At 52.1% G+C, this 16742-nt stretch overlaps 6 protein-coding genes across 6 annotated transcripts; 3 read left to right on the top strand and 3 right to left on the bottom strand.

The window, feature by feature from the left end:
• Positions 1-296: 296 nt before the first annotated feature.
• Positions 297-1115, bottom strand: BO95DRAFT_458843 (GNAT family N-acetyltransferase; the record flags this gene model as incomplete). The annotated part of the gene is made up of 2 exons (XM_025588598.1): positions 297-556; positions 677-1115. 2 exons carry the CDS (start codon positions 1113-1115, stop codon positions 297-299), a joined length of 699 nt encoding a protein of 232 aa, XP_025447456.1.
• Positions 1116-2006: 891 nt separating this feature from the next.
• Positions 2007-3153, top strand: BO95DRAFT_470146 (uncharacterized protein). Its single transcript, XM_025589494.1, has 4 exons — positions 2007-2195; positions 2250-2371; positions 2407-2752; positions 2810-3153. The coding sequence occupies exons 1-4, from the start codon at positions 2034-2036 to the stop codon at positions 2855-2857; spliced, it is 678 nt and encodes a 225-aa protein (XP_025447455.1). The 5' UTR covers positions 2007-2033; the 3' UTR covers positions 2858-3153.
• Positions 3154-4246: 1093 nt separating this feature from the next.
• On the bottom strand, positions 4247-6276 carry BO95DRAFT_403675 (cytochrome P450; the record flags this gene model as incomplete). The annotated part of the gene is made up of 6 exons (XM_025583932.1): positions 4247-4738; positions 4838-5211; positions 5267-5425; positions 5506-5541; positions 5603-5845; positions 5902-6276. 6 exons carry the CDS (start codon positions 6274-6276, stop codon positions 4279-4281), a joined length of 1647 nt encoding a protein of 548 aa, XP_025447454.1. The 3' UTR covers positions 4247-4278.
• Positions 6277-6925: 649 nt separating this feature from the next.
• BO95DRAFT_427291 (uncharacterized protein) lies at positions 6926-7231 on the top strand (the record flags this gene model as incomplete). Its single annotated transcript, XM_025584788.1, has 1 exon — positions 6926-7231. One exon carries the CDS (start codon positions 6926-6928, stop codon positions 7229-7231), a length of 306 nt encoding a protein of 101 aa, XP_025447453.1.
• Positions 7232-10503: 3272 nt separating this feature from the next.
• BO95DRAFT_458839 (phosphatase PAP2 family protein) lies at positions 10504-11894 on the top strand (the record flags this gene model as incomplete). The annotated part of the gene is made up of 3 exons (XM_025588597.1): positions 10504-10581; positions 10645-11222; positions 11279-11894. 3 exons carry the CDS (start codon positions 10504-10506, stop codon positions 11892-11894), a joined length of 1272 nt encoding a protein of 423 aa, XP_025447452.1.
• Positions 11895-12922: 1028 nt separating this feature from the next.
• Positions 12923-15191, bottom strand: BO95DRAFT_478382 (glycoside hydrolase family 71 protein). Its single transcript, XM_025590034.1, has 4 exons — positions 14884-15191; positions 14290-14818; positions 13985-14210; positions 12923-13876 (listed from the first exon to the last, which is right to left on the bottom strand). Exons 1-4 carry the CDS (start codon positions 15004-15006, stop codon positions 13198-13200), a joined length of 1557 nt encoding a protein of 518 aa, XP_025447451.1. The 5' UTR covers positions 15007-15191; the 3' UTR covers positions 12923-13197.
• Between the last annotated feature and the right edge of the window lie 1551 nt (positions 15192-16742).

The following is a 16742-nucleotide window of genomic DNA, read 5'->3' as shown; positions in this document are numbered from 1 at the left end:
TGGGGGAGATTCGGGGGGGTGGCTTGATGGAAAGCAAATCGAGACACGGACATACATACAATCAGACCGGGGGTGAGAGGATCAGCCTAGAGGGTCAGGATACTCCATGATACAACGAGACAGTGTAATAGCTGGGAAGTTCTGATAAAAGGTCATACATGCGTATAAATAGAGGTAACCAAGGGCTAAAAACACGAGGACTATTCAAAGTAGATTATATAAAAGGCGATTCTGTTAGACCTGTATCTAAGCCAACCGATCCAACAGTAGGTCTATGGTGATAGAACCATTCTCAATCAAGCCAACCCAGTGCCCTGAGGCTCTCTAATCATCAACGCGAACCTCTGACTCCCCTCCCCACCACGCTCGCTATGATCCAGCTCTACCTCCTCGACGACCTCCCACCCGTGCTTCAAATACGCCGGCACCCCCTCCATCGTCGCCTCCAGGTAAATCCGGGCGTTACAGGCGTCTGCTTTCTCGATGCCCCATTCGAGGAACGCACTCCCGATTCCCATCCTTTGGTACTCCGGCAGGACGCACAGCAGCTCCAGGACTAACCGTATCTCTAGCCGTCAATATTGCCCAATTCTCACACAGCGTAGCAGAATGAGTTGACATAAACTTCCTTAACCTTTTTTCAACAGAGTAGCAAAAATGTAAGGGATCAACGAACCAAAATCAGTCTCCCTGAGATGAGCGCCCCTACTCCGCGTGATCATCTCCTCGTAGAACGAGTAGGTACCCCTGTTCACCAACTCCGGGGCGTACGCCCACGCATCCCGCATCTGCGCTTGCGCGTCGCTGCTCAGACCGGTGCCCACGGCTCTCTCGCACCCATACACCGCCGGGATATGCCAGCGGCCGTAGGCGATGATGTCACCAGTCCTCCCAAGGACGCCCGCCAGGATATGGCACTCGGGGTTGGCGAAGTACTCGAGGGCGGAGACGGTTTTGAAGGTGTGGACGGCCCCCGGATCGCATCCCTTGTATGTGCTGCGCATGTAATTGGACGCCGGAAACGAGCGGATCTCCACGCGCACGAGGGCAGCCAGGTCCGAGGCGTGGGTATATTGGATGTCCAATGGTACGGGTGGTGGACTGAGGGGCGTCATTTTTGAAACTGTGAACTGCCGGGTGAGTGTGATGGTCCAATTCCAGGGTAGCAGGTTTGAGATTTGTGTGACTGGATGAGTCATTCATCAGTAGCATTGCGGTATGGAGGCAATGACTCACGGAGCGGTGAAAATTTGAGCTATAGTCAGAGTCATGTGCTTTGTTTAAGATGTTCATACTTTTAGACGACTGTGTTAGTTATTCTAGGCTGCTTAGTAAGTAGTAAGTGGTGCTATATTGGACTTGATGTGAACGGGAAATTGTAGGGATCCATTCAAACAGTATCTTATATTCTATACAGTACTGAGAAATCTGAGTCATTGTAGGACTTGGCCTAGGCTCTTATTTGAAGTATTTTTTCTTTTTGAATAAAAGGATAGTTGTTGTAGTATCCAAGCATTCAAATAATATCTTAGCGATAATTGTTAGATATAATAAACTACTCTGCACTCCTGTGGGATAATCTTACATCTTTCAAGGATGAAGGTGATACATAAGCTCTTTCGCTCTGAACGAACCGTAGGTTGGTGTAAATGCCCTTTACCCCGCTTCCTGTTCAGGAAAGACGCGCAGGCTACTAGGTAAGCGGTAGGAGTAATGTGATGTGGTTGTTATATCTTACAAATAGGGCACCTACAGCGAGCGATTGAAAGTCACGAAAGCATTGAATAAGGGCTATCTCCGAGGTGCCTACCCGAAGGCTTGAACAGCATGAGCAGAAGTAACAGCACCTGAGTATTTCTCTTTGGATGCCATAAAGTAGGTAATTTACACATTGATTTGTATATGTGACTAGCTACGGAGACTTGGCACTGTTTCGTTTAACAAAGTCGGCGGGGAGCGGCAAATGACTACCATTCTTATCCACAGTCCCTGGGTATCTCGCTTGATGACCTGTTAACCTCATCCTATAAGTCATGAATTCAAGAACCTTTGAAATGTACAACACCTGTATAGATCCTTTCTATCTTAACACTAACGCATTCACGATCTGCAAACTACTTCTATCTTCTGATGCTTCATCCATATATAAAGTGAGGCTAAACAGTGATAACAATAATCGATATTGCTTGAAAGTGGTCAGTGCCCGACCGACCCTACACCTGGAAGACGAATACTGACCAAGTTAAAAGTACCATGATAATGGCGACCCTGGCTATTCGAAGAAGGGTCGTGACCTGAATCGTTTCCAATGTGAATTGAAGGCTTGCAAAAACCTGCGACTTCATGGGGTGTGTCAAAACGGCGTGGTTCCGTATTTTTATGGTTATTTCGACGGACTTGATCCAGCACACCTTATCGCCCCCATCTAAATCATTTCGAAAATGACGTTTACAAGCCAAAGGCAGTCTTGCTTGAGTATTTGCCTGATGCAGAAGGGCTCAATTGCCTAAATTATTCCGACGAGCGCTTTGAGATTGCAATGAGAGGTTTAGACAATATCCATAGGGCTCATGTTCTTCACCATGACGTATATCCCAAGAATATTCTCGTTGTACCTGGAAACCCAGAGCGAGTTGTGTGGGTCGATTTCGATGTTGCTATGACTTATCCAGATGCTCAGACCATGGCTACTCAGGCGGGAGAATACTGCGAATTTGAGACCGACCTAGCGCAGAGCTTTGGGGATCTTTTGGTATGTCTCATGTCTCGGAATCTTGACCTTGGTAGCGAGGAGCCTAACACAAGATAGAGAAAGGATCAAAAGCAAGGTCTTCCACCAAACACCAAGTTCTATTGACTTGACGTGCACAGCCCACTTTAATCCTATCAGCCAGAACGATTGGTTCAGGCAGAGAGTACATGACTTGGGTGTTTCATTCTTGCACCTGAACCGAGAGAGCAGTAATAGAAAGACGGGAAAGCTTGATTGACTCTTGGAAATACTCTGCATCTTGTATTGCATCTAAGAGATATTTGAATTGTGCCAGAGATTATTTTAAGGACGGACCAAGGAGATGTACACTTCGTTGAAAGTGTACTACCTCGGACAGCCTTGTTCGTCTGGTTTTCTGAAAACTGTGGATGCACCCTTCTCCATATTATACAAGACTAATGTATCCTTCTATCTGAGAATGACGTCCAGCAAGATGGTCTCTCTAGTACGACTCGTCAAGAAAGAGACTCTCCAGTGAGCCGTAGTCTATCCTCTCAAGTAACGGGTGAGAGGGCCGACCCACGTTTCAACGACTTCCCGCATGTTCGAAGGGATGGGAGATATGGCTGCAGGGTAATTTACAGGAAGAAGTAAGAACACTGGGCAAGTACTGGTTCCCTATGAGCAAACCCCCACCCCCACTTCACCATCTGCGAGAGATGCATATAAGCGATTAGTCAACCAGTTTCATCTGTAAGCCTCCAAAAGGCATGTGTCAGCGATTTGAAGTCTCAGAGGTGGGCTATTTGAAACAAGTTCTTGAATTCTTGGTGGTTCTTGGTTGTTGGAACTAGCTAGGTCGTCCGCGTCGAAACAACAGGTGAAGGCCTTGGGATCACGTGGGGTGGATTACTCAGGAACGCCGACAGCATGTAGGTTTGTCCCATTTTACGACTCGTTGTGGTGGAGACTTTGGGGATTCATGCCCAATTCATGCGCCGTATTGCTTAGCGAGCGGGACATTCTGGAGAGTGCAAGGCAGAATGATAATGGAAACGCATATATATGTATCGTACACTCCTAGCCGACACTCTAAGTCGTCAGGCCCAGTCACTGACGCAGCGGAAAACGGCGGAGTCGATTATTACAGTACTTGCAAAATTTGCCAGCAGAATGGGCGCCAAAATCTTGCTGTAGGGGAAAGCTAAGACACTTAAGCCTTTCGAGCCTTCAACGAGAGATTGCGTTGTTGAGCTGACTTTTCTCTCTCTCGCAGAACGTGAACAGTCGTGCATCAAGAGTTGTGCATCTCCTAGTGTGACCACTATTGGATGGCCGACCCATCATCACGCAGGCGAGACTGCAGAATCCAACACGCGAGTACACGCGGAATGTGACTATGTTGCAATCGCTAGGCGGAGTTACGACCTCTTACTCGGGACTGATGGCAGAGATGATTCCCAATCTGGCAGCGATGAATTTTCCCAAACAGCACAACAGTCATGCAACCTAGTATAGTCCTCAACTTCGACACCCCCCCCCCCCCATCAAGATGTCGAGTCATATCAGACAGTTTCCACCTCATCCTTCCAGATCAACCCTTCTGGGACAGCCTTCCACTGACCCGCCTCATCCAACATGGGCCGGACCTTCTGCCACTCTTCCCGGACGCGTTGGGCCTTCTCCCCACTCCTTGGGGTGATATTCACTGGGAAGGGTTTAGGCATCGCCATGAGACCCTCCACCAGCGCATCCGGATCGGGCACCACCGCCCGTTTGGTGACTGGGTCGATGACTCGCATGAGGTCGAACGCCCACAGCAGCCGCGAGATGGCGAGATACATCGACCGGTCCGCGATGTGCATGCCTTGGCAGCGGCGGCGGCCAGCCCCGAAGACGAAGTGATCGCGTTGGAGCACGTCGGCGTTGGTGGCCGCCTCCTCCGAGGTCTGGTGGTCGTCGATATAGCGCATTGGCTCAAACTGGCGTGGATTGGGATACCGGTCGGGGTCGGAGTGTAGCGCCCTGTTTGTGAAAATCTTTTGTTAATTCTTTCCCAGCTCAAGTATTAGTCCCTCTGGTGCTTACTAAAATGCACCAAGAGGAGCTGGAGAGCAAACCTACCAGACATTCATAATCACCGTCGCCCCCTTGGGGATCCGATACCCGAGATACGTATCCTCCTGGGTCGTGGCGTGCGGAATCCCCAACAGGAAGCCGGGCATCCATCGAAGGGTCTCCTTCGCGCAGGCGCGGATGTAGGGCAACTCCGGCACGTCGTTGAGATCGGGCAGTCGGTCGCCGCAGACCCGGTCCAGCTCGGCCTGGGCGGCCCGTGCGACGTTAGGAAAAATCACCATCGCCTGGATGAAGCCCACCAGGATGCTGGCGGTCGTTTCGGAGCCCGCCTGCAGCAGCGCCCCGCTGATGTAGGCGGCCATGTCGTCGGAGAAATCCTCGGTTTGTTGCAAGCGGACCAGGTCGACGCATACACAGGGCTAGATGGCTCGTCCGTAAGAGCGAGGAATTTACATAAATTTTGGATGAACATACCTTGGCCGTGCCATCCTGGAGTCTTCGTTTGGCGTCCAGATAGTACTCTCGGAACAACTGGCACTCCCGGCGGTGCAACTCCCTCGCTTCCTGGACCAGCGGCAGCATGCAATCCGGCACGGATTGAAGGATGGGAAACAGATCTAGCAAGCTCGCGGCCTGACGAAAAGGTGGAGAATTAGCTTAGCTTGAGCAATCGGGTGCAACGGTCGCGATCATGTGAAAGACAGTAACAGTACCGTGGACGTAGTAATCTCGGAATTTCGATCGAAGATCTACAGGCCTAGTTAGCCTGCTTGTCCCGCGTTTTTGTAATCTCACATGTGAGGAACATACATCAAAGGTCTGCTTGAACTTCGGATCCTCGATAGTGGTGGTCCGAAACCCAAAGGCCATCTGCGTCGTCAACGAGCCGGAATAGCGGCGGATGTGATTGATGAAATGCGCTGGCACCTCCAGCATGCTCTTCAGCATGGCCCGGTTCTCCAGGTCCTGATACGGGACATAGGTCCGCGCCGCTGCAACGTTGAGGATGCGATGCGCGAGCTGTCGAACTGTCTTCCACGTCGAGCCATCGTCCTGTCATGGCTCAATGAGCACCCTACCTAAGAGGCGAAGAAGCAGGGAGCACACACCATGAACAGTACTCTCAATCCACCGCTCAGCACGGCTTGAGCCATGTAGCTCTCTGGCCGAGAGGAGTAGATTGCCCCGCGTCGGTCGAGGAGATCCTTGACGGCTTGGGCGGAGTTGAGCACAATCACGGGGCGGGTCCCGAGCACGAGAGAGTAGATAGGACCGTATTCACGACTCCATTTCTCAAACTGGAGGTGACTTTTCTGGGAGGGGATCTGGTGCAGGTTGCCCAGTATCGGGAGCGTGGGTGGTCCAGGGGGCAACGCTTTGGGTCGTCGGCCGATTTTGCTCAGTGTCCAGACCCCGCTGAGGAATATAGCAAAGACAACAGCGTAAAGGGTCTTGCTGAGATTGAAATACGTATTCACGCTCATGGTGAAGTAGCCTGGTGTTGTCATGGTCAGTTGATCCTGTTCGAATGAAAGCATCAGATATGATGTTTTGACTATGCCCCGTTGTGAGATATATTGTGATAGGTTGGGCCGTGGAAATAGACCAATGAGGGAAAAAGCACGGGTGGAAAACCCAAAAGTAAAGTGATGACACCTGCGAGAGAGATGGAAGATAGATGGATATTCTGCTGCGTGAGGCTATCTGGAGAAGTATAGTAGCTAAGAACGACCGAGGTGGGAGGGGAGCGGCAGCCTGGGCGAGGCCTCAAGGCCGCCGTCAAAAAAGATGAAGAAAGATAAGTCCGACAGACCCCAGTAATGCAAGTCCTCAGGAAATGGCCTGGTCTAGAAGAGTCCAAAAGGGTTGCACGAAGCCTCAAGAAAAGCCACTGGGGAAATTCCGATTTTCCCCTCTTTCGAATGCCATGGTAAGGCCATTCAAAAGGCACTGCAGTTCCTACCATCTTCCAGAAAACATTGGTTCCCCAACTCTGTTACCTGTTGTACGTGATGAACTCTCAGAAACCTTCCTCGTCTCAGGACCCTACGCCATGTCATCTACGAACCCAGAAGTTCGCACTTGTCACCGAGTAACCTCTAGTCAATCTTTCCCTTTACTCATCGCACCCCCATGCTTACTGGTTCCCATCTTGATGCGGCCAGGGTGGGATTGGCGAAGCACTGCCCAGTGATGACCGAATGTGCTCGCCACGGCATTCATCTCATTGTCGCCCTTCTGCCCAACCCGTCGAGCCAGCATCTGTCCGCAAAAGGCATCACCTTCTTTCCCCTCGATGTGACGGTCGAGGGGTCAGTGGTAGAGCTCAAAGCCCGCATCCGGGAGCTCGCGGGCGAATACCTCGACATCCTGGTGCATTGCGCGGACGTGAACCAGCTGGATGCCAGCAAGCTGACTGAATCATTGCGTATACGATGACGGCTATCGACACGGACGCCAGCGCCGTCCAATGCATGTTCAATGGGAACCTATTTGGACCGATGCGGATGGTGCACCACTTGCACGACCTCATTATTCCGGCCAAGGGAACGATCGTCAACATTGGCTCCAGTGATGGCATTGTTCCTCACTTGTATGGAGGTAGGGCGGTTCTTATAGTACCGGTGACTTTTTGAGCACCACTTCCCATAAGAGAGAGAGAAAGCAACATTGCACAATGCCACTGAAGCTGGCCTTCACCACTGGTCCAATACGCTGCATGTCGGAATGGCCCCTTCGAGTAAGTCATCCACACCCCCTCCCCTTCACTTTTCCTTTGGAACCATCCCTCAATTGAGTTTTCGGCTCCAGCGTTCGAGTCATCACATTATGTTTCTTCTCCCCGCCTCTTACTTTTTCAGTTGATCAAATCCCACTAAGAAATCTTGCATCGAGCCATACAGGTGATTTCCGGCGAGGTTTATACCAACGTCCTGAAAAGAAAAAATGACGCGCATCGATAACTCCTGATGAGTCGAGCCCCTTCCATTGAATTGACACCCAATCTTATGGCTACGACAAAGGCTGAAGATAGCGGAGTGATCCTCTAAACTGTGACCACTTCCAATTCCCCCGGAACAATCACGGAGAGTGTGGTCGGAGCTGCAACGGACAATTAGGGCTGTCGGCACCCAGATCTTGCAAGAGCTGCTCCAGCGAGCCCCGTGAACAATCTCCGTCCCCGAGCCAACAACTTATCGTGCCTGTAGTGAAGATCCCGACTTACTAAGATTGATGCTGGACCGCTGGCCGGACCCTCCTCTCTCCGAGGCCTGCTTCACGAAAGCGGCGGGCAAGGCGGGGATATTCGCCCGACCGGCCCAAAGGTTCGACGATGCCTTCGTACTGCTGGCATGCAAAGGGGAAGGTCGCCAAGCGGCCGCGGTGATGAAAATGGTTCTTGCTCGCCAGCCCGACCCCGCTGTCACTGAAGAGATGGTGACCGCAGCTTTGGAGAATCGGCATCACCCGCATGAACTCCTGGTGACACTCCTGTCCCACAATCCGACCTTGGAGGTCTCCCCGGGGCAGATTCTCCTCGCTGTCGACAACGGGCCTGAGGCGCTCAAGGCCTGTTTCACCACACGGCCGCATCTCCGCATTGTGTTCGATGCCTTTATTGAATGCTGTGTCGCAGCCCGATGACGTCCTCGGTCCATGGAGCTTGCCCTATCACGATACGAGTCAAACAACCTGGGGGAGGGTCTCTTATTATCGCGACCTCCAGATGTGTGCCAGCGGTGCTCACAAAACTGTTCAGCATAGAGTAGTTCTACGAGCAATGCGAACTACTTCTACAACAGCTATTGCACTTGTCGCGCGCCTTTCCAACACTCTTTCTAGCCACTGTCGCGCTGAGCCCTGATCTGATTGCCGCTTGTTGTGGCTTTGTTGGTAGTTTGGCAGAACGTCGAAGTACGGCATGAGATATACCATGCCTTGGGCTGTCGTGGCTGCCCTCGATCAGCTCTGACTTGAACTTTCGAATCACTAGAACAATAGCGTGTATGCTCAATGAACATGATTGAATCCTACCGTAGCGCATTTAGTTGCGTCCGAAATGGAAGAGCTTGCGATGTTCGCTTCTGCCCGCATCAGAATCAAGACTAACTGCAGCTGGTTAGTGCCTGTGCCTCGGGAGCATGAGTAAGCGGATTTGAAACATCTTTTGGGTTGTGGCGTTCGGGAGAATATGAATGGTCCGAGCCAGACAGCTGCATATTCGCGGCATAATTTGGCTCTAATACATTCTCTGAGACTCCTGCGGCGTGCATAATTTTATCCTCCGGTGGTCGGGAGAATAAAGCCAAGTGCTCATGTTGAGAACGTTCGAGGTGGATGAGATGGGGCTAGACTGCGATTAGCAAGGCGTCTGCGCCGCCGGCGGCACTGGTTGAGTCTAGGGAGTAAGGTGTGCGCACAACTTCAGTATAATGCGTATAAGCATGAATCCATCTCACTTTGTGTCTCGGGTTTGTCGAGTCTGAGAATCAGAGGCCAGGGTCTTCACGGTGGCTCAACGGCCGGGTGGTCTCTTCAGAACAAACTTCGAGTGACCAGAGTCGAACAGCATGTTTACCATGATCCAAGTCTTCCTGCTCCACCCTCCGGTGGCTGCTCGCGATGAGAGGTCAATGGCTGTCCCAAATAAACTTTTGCCTCAGTCGCATTCTCCACGACCCCCTGCCAAAGAATCAATCAGGGCTGCAACGGCTCTACCGTTCGAGGTTGGCTTGCACGACTATCCTGCGGGCACGCGACCGAGAGACTGAGCCACTTGTGCTTGTGTTGTCCGACCGTCAGAAAGGCATAAACCGCTAACTACCGATCACAAGGCATAGTCAGCTTTGTCCACGGCCGTATTCGTATACGTTCACGTTCGCAGTGGGTGGGTGGGGGGGCTGTGTCTGAGAGCAAAGCAGGCTTGGGTGGAAACTGGCGAGGCTGGAAGGGAGGAGTGGAACAGGGGTTCCGATGGATTTTAGGGATTTTAGGGATTTTAGGGATTTTAGGGGTTTTAGTTGGATTAGTGTCTAATCATACCAAGTAAGGATTCCCACTTGGCAACTGCGCCGTCCGGAAGGCTAGTCCCAAGTAGTGCCAGACTCTCACTCGCCGCCTTCAAACTCCTGCGCCCTCTTGAATCTTGAATCACTAATAGCAATCGGCCTCTCTGAGCCTCTGCTCTCTCTCGAGTTGCTGCTGACGACGACGACCACCACCACCTTTTCTTCCCTTACTCGACCCCACTCTCTCCCCCCTTATTCCTTTTTTCATTCTCCATCGATCTTTCATCCAAGTCTCCGCCTTCGTTCTTCTTTTTCTTCGCGTGTTCTTCGTCATTCTGTGGAACTCGGCTTCGCTTCATGCTCCCGACGTCCCTGCGCCCGTGAACACAAAGCGCCCTGTACATACCGTTTCATCACCAGCATCGTCGGTTGGCGTTGGCGTCTTGAGCCCTGCATCCGTTCATTCGACTTCTGTATATACTTCTCTTTCGTTTCGATATACGAACGGAGACTAGCTGCGACAAGGGTCTTTCCTGCGAATAGGGGTAGACCACGCGACACGTACCTTTTCGGGAGGAAACATTGCACAGGATCGACGCAAACCGCATCTGAACGCCGATGCTAGGCGCTTGAGCCCGGAACTCAACAACGGTTTCCCTTCTTCAACTCATCTTTTGTACCACACACTCGCTGGAACTCACCATGGCATCGAGCAACGAATCGACCTCGGTCGATCTGGGGAAGCCCCAGTTCGCTTCTCACTCATGGGTTGAGCCGATTGTGAGTGCTGCTTCATTTGTTTACACTGTCACTTGGAGCAATCGTACTAATTTATTGACTCAGATAGTCGTCAGTATCATGCTTAGCTCGCTATACTTCAACCGTCGCAGGGACTTCAGCATCTTCGGCAAGAACAACAATCGGGATCTAGGGTCGTCGCATCCGTTGTACATGAAAGATGAAGAGGCGAACGATTCGATTGACAATCTATCGGAAGGGGAAATCAATGGACAATTCCAGTCGGGCCCCGGAGTCGGCAACAACTATCCTCCCAAGCGTCGGAATTGCCTGTGGTTCACGGTCAAGACGCCCAACTCGTCTCGTTTTGCCCGTCACTTCCACAGCCGCATCCTGCAGAAGTTCCCTTTCCTGGTTGAGATGTTCTACTGGGTCATGAACTATCTCTTCTACTCCTGCACCAAGGCAGTGGCCCAGTCCCTGTCTCCCGCCGGTCGCGACGTCGTACAACTTGCCCAGGACCATGCCATCGGGGTTCTGAACCTGGAGCACAACTCGTTCCTCAGCATCTTCTTCCCCATCGAGGAGGCAGACTTCCAGGCCTTCTTCATCAACGGCCATCCGAACTGGATGACTTTCTTCAACCGCATCTACTCCCTGGTCCACATTCCTGGAACGGTCGCGTAGGTCTTCCTGGTGATGATTCGGTGGAACGTTTGAGGACTAATGTGCTTTTTAGTTACCTCTCGTGGTGGTACTATGCCGCCCCCGACTTCGAGCGCTACGCCATCGCTCGCCGCACGATGACCCTCGGCAACTTCATGGCCTTCATCATCTTCTGCTTCTGGCCCCTCATGCCGCCCCGCCTGCTGCCTGAATCCTTTGGGTTCCACGACACCGTCCGGCAAGAGCATGCGGAAAGTGTCTGGGTCGGCGGCAAGATGGTCAACCAGCTGGCGGCCATGCCCAGCCTGCACTTCACCTACGCCTTCTGCATCGGCAACACCTTCTTCTACCACTCCGGGGTCTTCCACCGCCTGTTCGGCAAGCGGTCGGCCCGCATCACCCTCCGGGACATCTTCCTCGTCATCCTGGGCGTCGTCTACCCCATGCTCGTGCTGTCGGTCATCGTCGCCACCGCCAATCACTACTGGCTCGACGCGGTGGTCGCCACCTTCTCGGTGGTCTTCTCGTTCTTCTGCAACCGCATCTGGATGATCCTCCTCCCGCTGGAGGACATGTTGCTGTGGGTGCTCCGGCTGGAGAAGCCGATCCCCACGACGGGCAGCCGACGCCGCGGCGGGCCGACCGATGATGAGAACGACCGTGACGGTATCGAGTACCGTCCTCTATGATATATACGACCGGCAGCCGGTCCGCCATATACGGCAATGAAACCGAGCAGTTAAAATTATATGCTCATTGACAATAGAATTTAATCGTTCCTGACATGTTCAACTTGAATGTTGGTGTTTGAGTAAGATCGAAAGTAGACCGTTGCCTCGTAAGACAGCCCCAAGATAAGTCCTGTTGGCATCATCATGATCATCACACCACCATGTCCGAGTCCCCCCCCTCTAGCCCCAAGCTCCACGCCCTCCGTATCTCGGATAGTCCGTAATCACAGCAACCCGGCAGGGAATCAAACACACGCAACCCAGCCAGAGATTAAACCAACCTCCCCTAACCCCCCCGAATCAAGCAAAAGCAACTAATAGAGACATCCAACGCAAATCCACCTCCCTAGATAAGTCAATGTTGGGGCATTCCAGCCCAATCCCCAATCATCAGCGTAAGATCCATTGGGGCGGTGATAGCAGCTATCAGGCGGCCCGTCTGCCAGCCCGTCAGCCAGCCAGCCAGCCAGTCTCCGTACCTTCCCTACAGGACACAGGACAGGACCACCATCCCTAATCTCCACCCCTGTCCCACTGGCCCGGCTCACAGCTTACTTTAGGCAGGTACAGTACTGTACCTAGTACCTTATCTATTGGGGCCGGGGTGAAGAGGCAACATCCATCCCAAGCGCAATCTCCCTGTCTGAATGGAATTTCAAATTCGCCACGGAAGAGCAAAGCGGAGATTCACTCAAGTCGTGTAAGTTTCTCTCTTCTTTGTTTGCTTTTTTTGTTTAGTCGGCACTTTAGGGATGATGGCAGGGATGGGGGATGATCTCAAGGGGAATTATGCTTTGATGTTTAATGAGGGATACGAGGTGTGTACCTAAGTCATGTGTCAATCAGTGAGTCGGCGTGGACACATCGGTGCGGATCTTCTTGTACGATTCTCTACGATTTGCAGAGTAAAGTAAAGTTCATGGAAAAAGTGGGGTTGTCTTCAATTTGGCCTGTCAAGGTATCGAAACATAAAGATCATGATCATCATACTCTGAAGAAGGGAAGCAGCGTGTCATAGGTCATGATATGACGTCCTAGCGCTGTGGGGGGGGGGGTTTGCAAAAGTGGTTGTTTCAAAAGAGGGAAATCGTTGGGTTAAGGTAGCCAGCCCTAAGGGGGAAAGAAATGAAGATCCGGAGTAGCGGTGGCTACACGGATGAAAAGAGGGTTTCAAGAAAGAAAGAAAGACAAAAAGTGAGAAGAAGAAAGTAGAAGATCTACTGGTCCATGCCAGGTAGATCTAAATGGAAAATGAAGTTGGTCACAATCTACGGTAATGATAAGGAGAAGGGGTCGGGGTTGGGGTTGGGGTTGTGGCTGGGATTGAGGAAGGGATGAGACTGCCAGTCACACTGGCGACACCCACCCGGTTGGCACCCAGGGTGTTGGTGGGACAGGCGGTGCGCAGACCCTGCGACAGCGAGGCCAGGCCGACGGGGCCGAGCTTGTCGATGGTGGTCGGGGCGGGCACGGTGCCGACATAGGCGTTGAAGTTGTACAGCCCACAAATGCAGGTGTCGACGATGTCCTTGAGGCTGGTGTCGCTCATGACATTCTGGCCGTTGCGCACCAGGGCGAACCGCTGCGGGCCGACGCCCATGGGCACGGTGAAGGCGCTGGCGCCGGCGGGCGCGCTGAAGCTGCGGCTGTTCTTGCCCGAGGCGACCTGCACCGTGGCGGGCGACTTGAGCAGCGCGACCACATACACCGCGTCCTCCATCGTCTCCCACCCGTTCGGCCGCCCGCGGAAAAAGTTGCCGCTCGAGTTGTTCGGGCTGCCTTCCATCGTCGTGTCGGTGTTGTCGCAACTGACTCCCTTCGGGGTCGGGCGGTACCAATAGATCAGCTTCTCCTCGGTGATGTACGGATCCACCGTCTTAGCCCCGGCCTTATAGGCTGCAATGAAGGGCTTGGACATCTGCAGCCAGCCGTCGTGTGGCCTATCACGTTGCAAAGCCGTTAGTGACCATCAAGGATCTGAAACAAGACAAGAATGAAGAATGTCAGAAACAGGGAGGAGGCGGACAAAAAAAAAAACTGAAACTCACATATCCATCACCCATTTAGAGGCACCATCGTCCGTGTGGGGAGAGGACAAGGGACCAATGTAATGCGATTCTCCATAGTCATTCCAGGTGATGATCTCGACAAATCGAGGGCCAAGACTCAGGATCTCCCGCCAGCGGTTGTACCAGAGCAGATCGCCGGGGAACACCCAATTTTTGCTGTAGGGCACCTCGCCGCCAAAGTGCGTGAAGAACCAACCAGATGCCGCTGCGATTAATTGAGTTAGTTTTTTGAGTCATTCTTATCTCCTCTTTTCGAAGTGGATAATAGGTAGGGCCAAACTTACGAGCGATATACCCCTTCCCTCCAAGCGCCTTGGTGTATGATTGGTCTCCCTCGGTGACCGAGACATTGCGGCCGGCGCTTGGGGCCTTGTTGTCGCCATTGTTGTCCCACGCCATCCAATTAAGCGCCCCATCGATCTTGCTGAAATCCCCCTGGCCCGGGTGGAAATTCGGCGCAAAATACACATCCATCCCAGATGCCGCCTTCATCTGCTGAATGTCCAAGCCATCGCCCGCAAATGAGGAGACAAATACTTTGCCGTCCACCTTCAACTGGGCCGGCCGGTTGCCGTACTGCGCAACTTTCTGCCCGACCGTCGTGGCCTGTCCGGTATTGTACCAGTTGAAGTCAAAGGAGATGAAGACTTTCATGTCATTTCGGGCGGCGGACTCGTATGCAAAGTTCAGCTGCGTGTCGGTGTAAGGGTCCACTCCGATGTTTAGCGCAAAGGCGTCAATCCCCAGCGCCTTTGCGCGTTTCATGTCGTCGTCATAATCAGCAGCACTATTCCGATTGCTGGTGATGCCGATCTATTCCATTGGTCAGTCCTAAGATTCAGTTTTCCACAATCCCCTCGCAGACGTGTTTCACCCACCATGAAGTGACAGAAAACGAGTTTGTCATTCGCGGCGATAGTCGAGTTGGAATCGATGGGGGCACTGCTCGCCAGGGTAGCCAGACCGGCAAGAGCATAGAATGGTAGCTTCCAGAGCTTCATCTTGTTGTAGATTGTTCAAGTAGGATTGGAGTGAAGGAATGTATAGAACTGAAAACAAAATCAAGGTACAGACACAGACTGTAGTAGTAGTGATGTAAAAAGGAATGTGGGCAGAGGATCAACCCCTTATACGGTCCAGAAAAGAAAGAATTGCAGACGGGAGAAAAGAGAGTATAGAAAAGAAGAAATGGGTGTGAGGTCAAGAAGCGAAAAACCAGAGAGCAGGGCAGTATTTATTGAGGTTTGTCGCTAATCGCTAAGAAGCAGTGGCTGCATAGCCCGATTGAACCCTGAGTTTCAGGAACCGGCGGGTGGGAATCCTTCAAAGCCCCCAACAAAGAATGCTCCAATCGTAGGACGGAATTCTCCTGTTAGATGTCAGACTTGAAGCTTTGATGATTTGCGCTTGTTCTAATCAACGAAATTGAGCTCCACCACGCTCATCTTATACTGTCAGCGGTGATCATGGTCCGGCGAATAAAACCAACGCCCCCCAGGAGATAGCATCATGGGGCCAAAAAAGCTCTCCCAACGGCGTTGGTCCTGTGAGACAACGAGTAACAGAAGACACTGCACTGAATAGCGTCGAGCAGTCCTTGTCATTTGCTCTTAGATGGTCGTGAATTGCCGCACTGGAAGGAGGATGGACCCTGGGACGGGGACGAACCCTGATCGATTCCCAAAAGGGTAATTCTAGGATTCGCGATGCTACAGAAGCATCGCAGTCAACCGGTCTGTTACCGTCAGTGTGATCATTTGAGAGCATCTGATTTGAATTTCGAAGCTCGTCCAGCATCGAGTGTTTACTAGACAGATCAAACGAACGGGAAAGGGCAAGAGCCACCGATGAAGCCGAGCCTTCTCATCGACATCCAAGACGGCTCAGAAGACGACGGTGAAGTGCTTTGCTTGCCCAGATGAGATAACACAGAACTAACGGTGATAAAACTTGAGCTTGTGCCACCCAGGATTAAAGGCGAGTTGGAGGGTCTGATTGGCGCTGACATTTTCCGACGTGATACAGACGGATGATCTTAATACTTCGAAACAAGCAAGCTGCGGTAAGCCAGTCACTCCGTCCAACGCGCTTTCACAAAGCATGGGCATGGGCGCGCGCGGACGCTCTGGCGGATGCTTCGTCCATATTTTGCGCGTTTTCAGCCCAATGCAACCCCGCGAGCACTGCATATATGCACGAAGAGTTGTGGGTTCTGACTTGCTTTTTCTTGCATCCCCGGCATGACATATGCGAGAGCTGCGGGGTAACATGGCTGGCATCTCAGCCACGCGATGCCATCACCAGACAACCGGAAGATATGCCAATCTGTTTGCCACTGCCTTGGGAGGTTGTCGAAGCCGTGAGATTTGCTTGCGATGCTACCCGGTTGAGGCTTTTGTGGTGTATCTCGATGTGGACGGGCTGACCTGCAGGGGGAGGAGGTGTTAGAAATGGGCTTTCCCTAACCCCAACCCGCGAGGCGTGTGTGACAAGGCACCATGTGACTCTATAGTCGTTTGCTTCAACTTCCATGACTGGATATGCTCTACAGTCTTTTCTTGAGTATCAAGTGTCCCGTTGAACAGGAATGGGATATAACCCTCCGATGTTTAATATCTTTCGCTTAGCAAGGACCGAATGGCTTTAGCTCATTGAGGGTGCAACCTTAGCAACAACATTGGCACGAAGAATCAATTGTCTAAGCCAGGTAGGCGAGTTCGACTGGATATGAGATAAT

This window comes from Aspergillus brunneoviolaceus (genome assembly GCF_003184695.1).
Source record: "Aspergillus brunneoviolaceus CBS 621.78 unplaced genomic scaffold BO95scaffold_3, whole genome shotgun sequence".
Classification (NCBI taxonomy): Eukaryota; Fungi; Ascomycota; class Eurotiomycetes; order Eurotiales; family Aspergillaceae; genus Aspergillus; species Aspergillus brunneoviolaceus.
The sequence above is the reverse complement of the archived record's forward strand: the minus strand, read 5'-3'. Positions and strand labels throughout refer to the sequence as shown.

Coding starts and splice junctions, on each gene's coding strand:
- BO95DRAFT_470146 (XM_025589494.1), top strand. CDS start 2,034: ATGAATTCAAGAACCTTTGAAATGTACAACACCTGTATAGATCCTTTC. Junction 2,196..2,249: donor ATCGATATTGCTTGAAAGTG/GTCAGTGCCCGA, acceptor CCAAGTTAAAAG/TACCATGATAATGGCGACCC. Junction 2,372..2,406: donor TGTCAAAACGGCGTGGTTCC/GTATTTTTATGG, acceptor GACTTGATCCAG/CACACCTTATCGCCCCCATC.
- BO95DRAFT_478382 (XM_025590034.1), bottom strand. CDS start 15,006: ATGAAGCTCTGGAAGCTACCATTCTATGCTCTTGCCGGTCTGGCTACC. Junction 14,819..14,883: donor TCGTTTTCTGTCACTTCATG/GTGGGTGAAACA, acceptor CCAATGGAATAG/ATCGGCATCACCAGCAATCG. Junction 14,211..14,289: donor AGGGAAGGGGTATATCGCTC/GTAAGTTTGGCC, acceptor AATTAATCGCAG/CGGCATCTGGTTGGTTCTTC.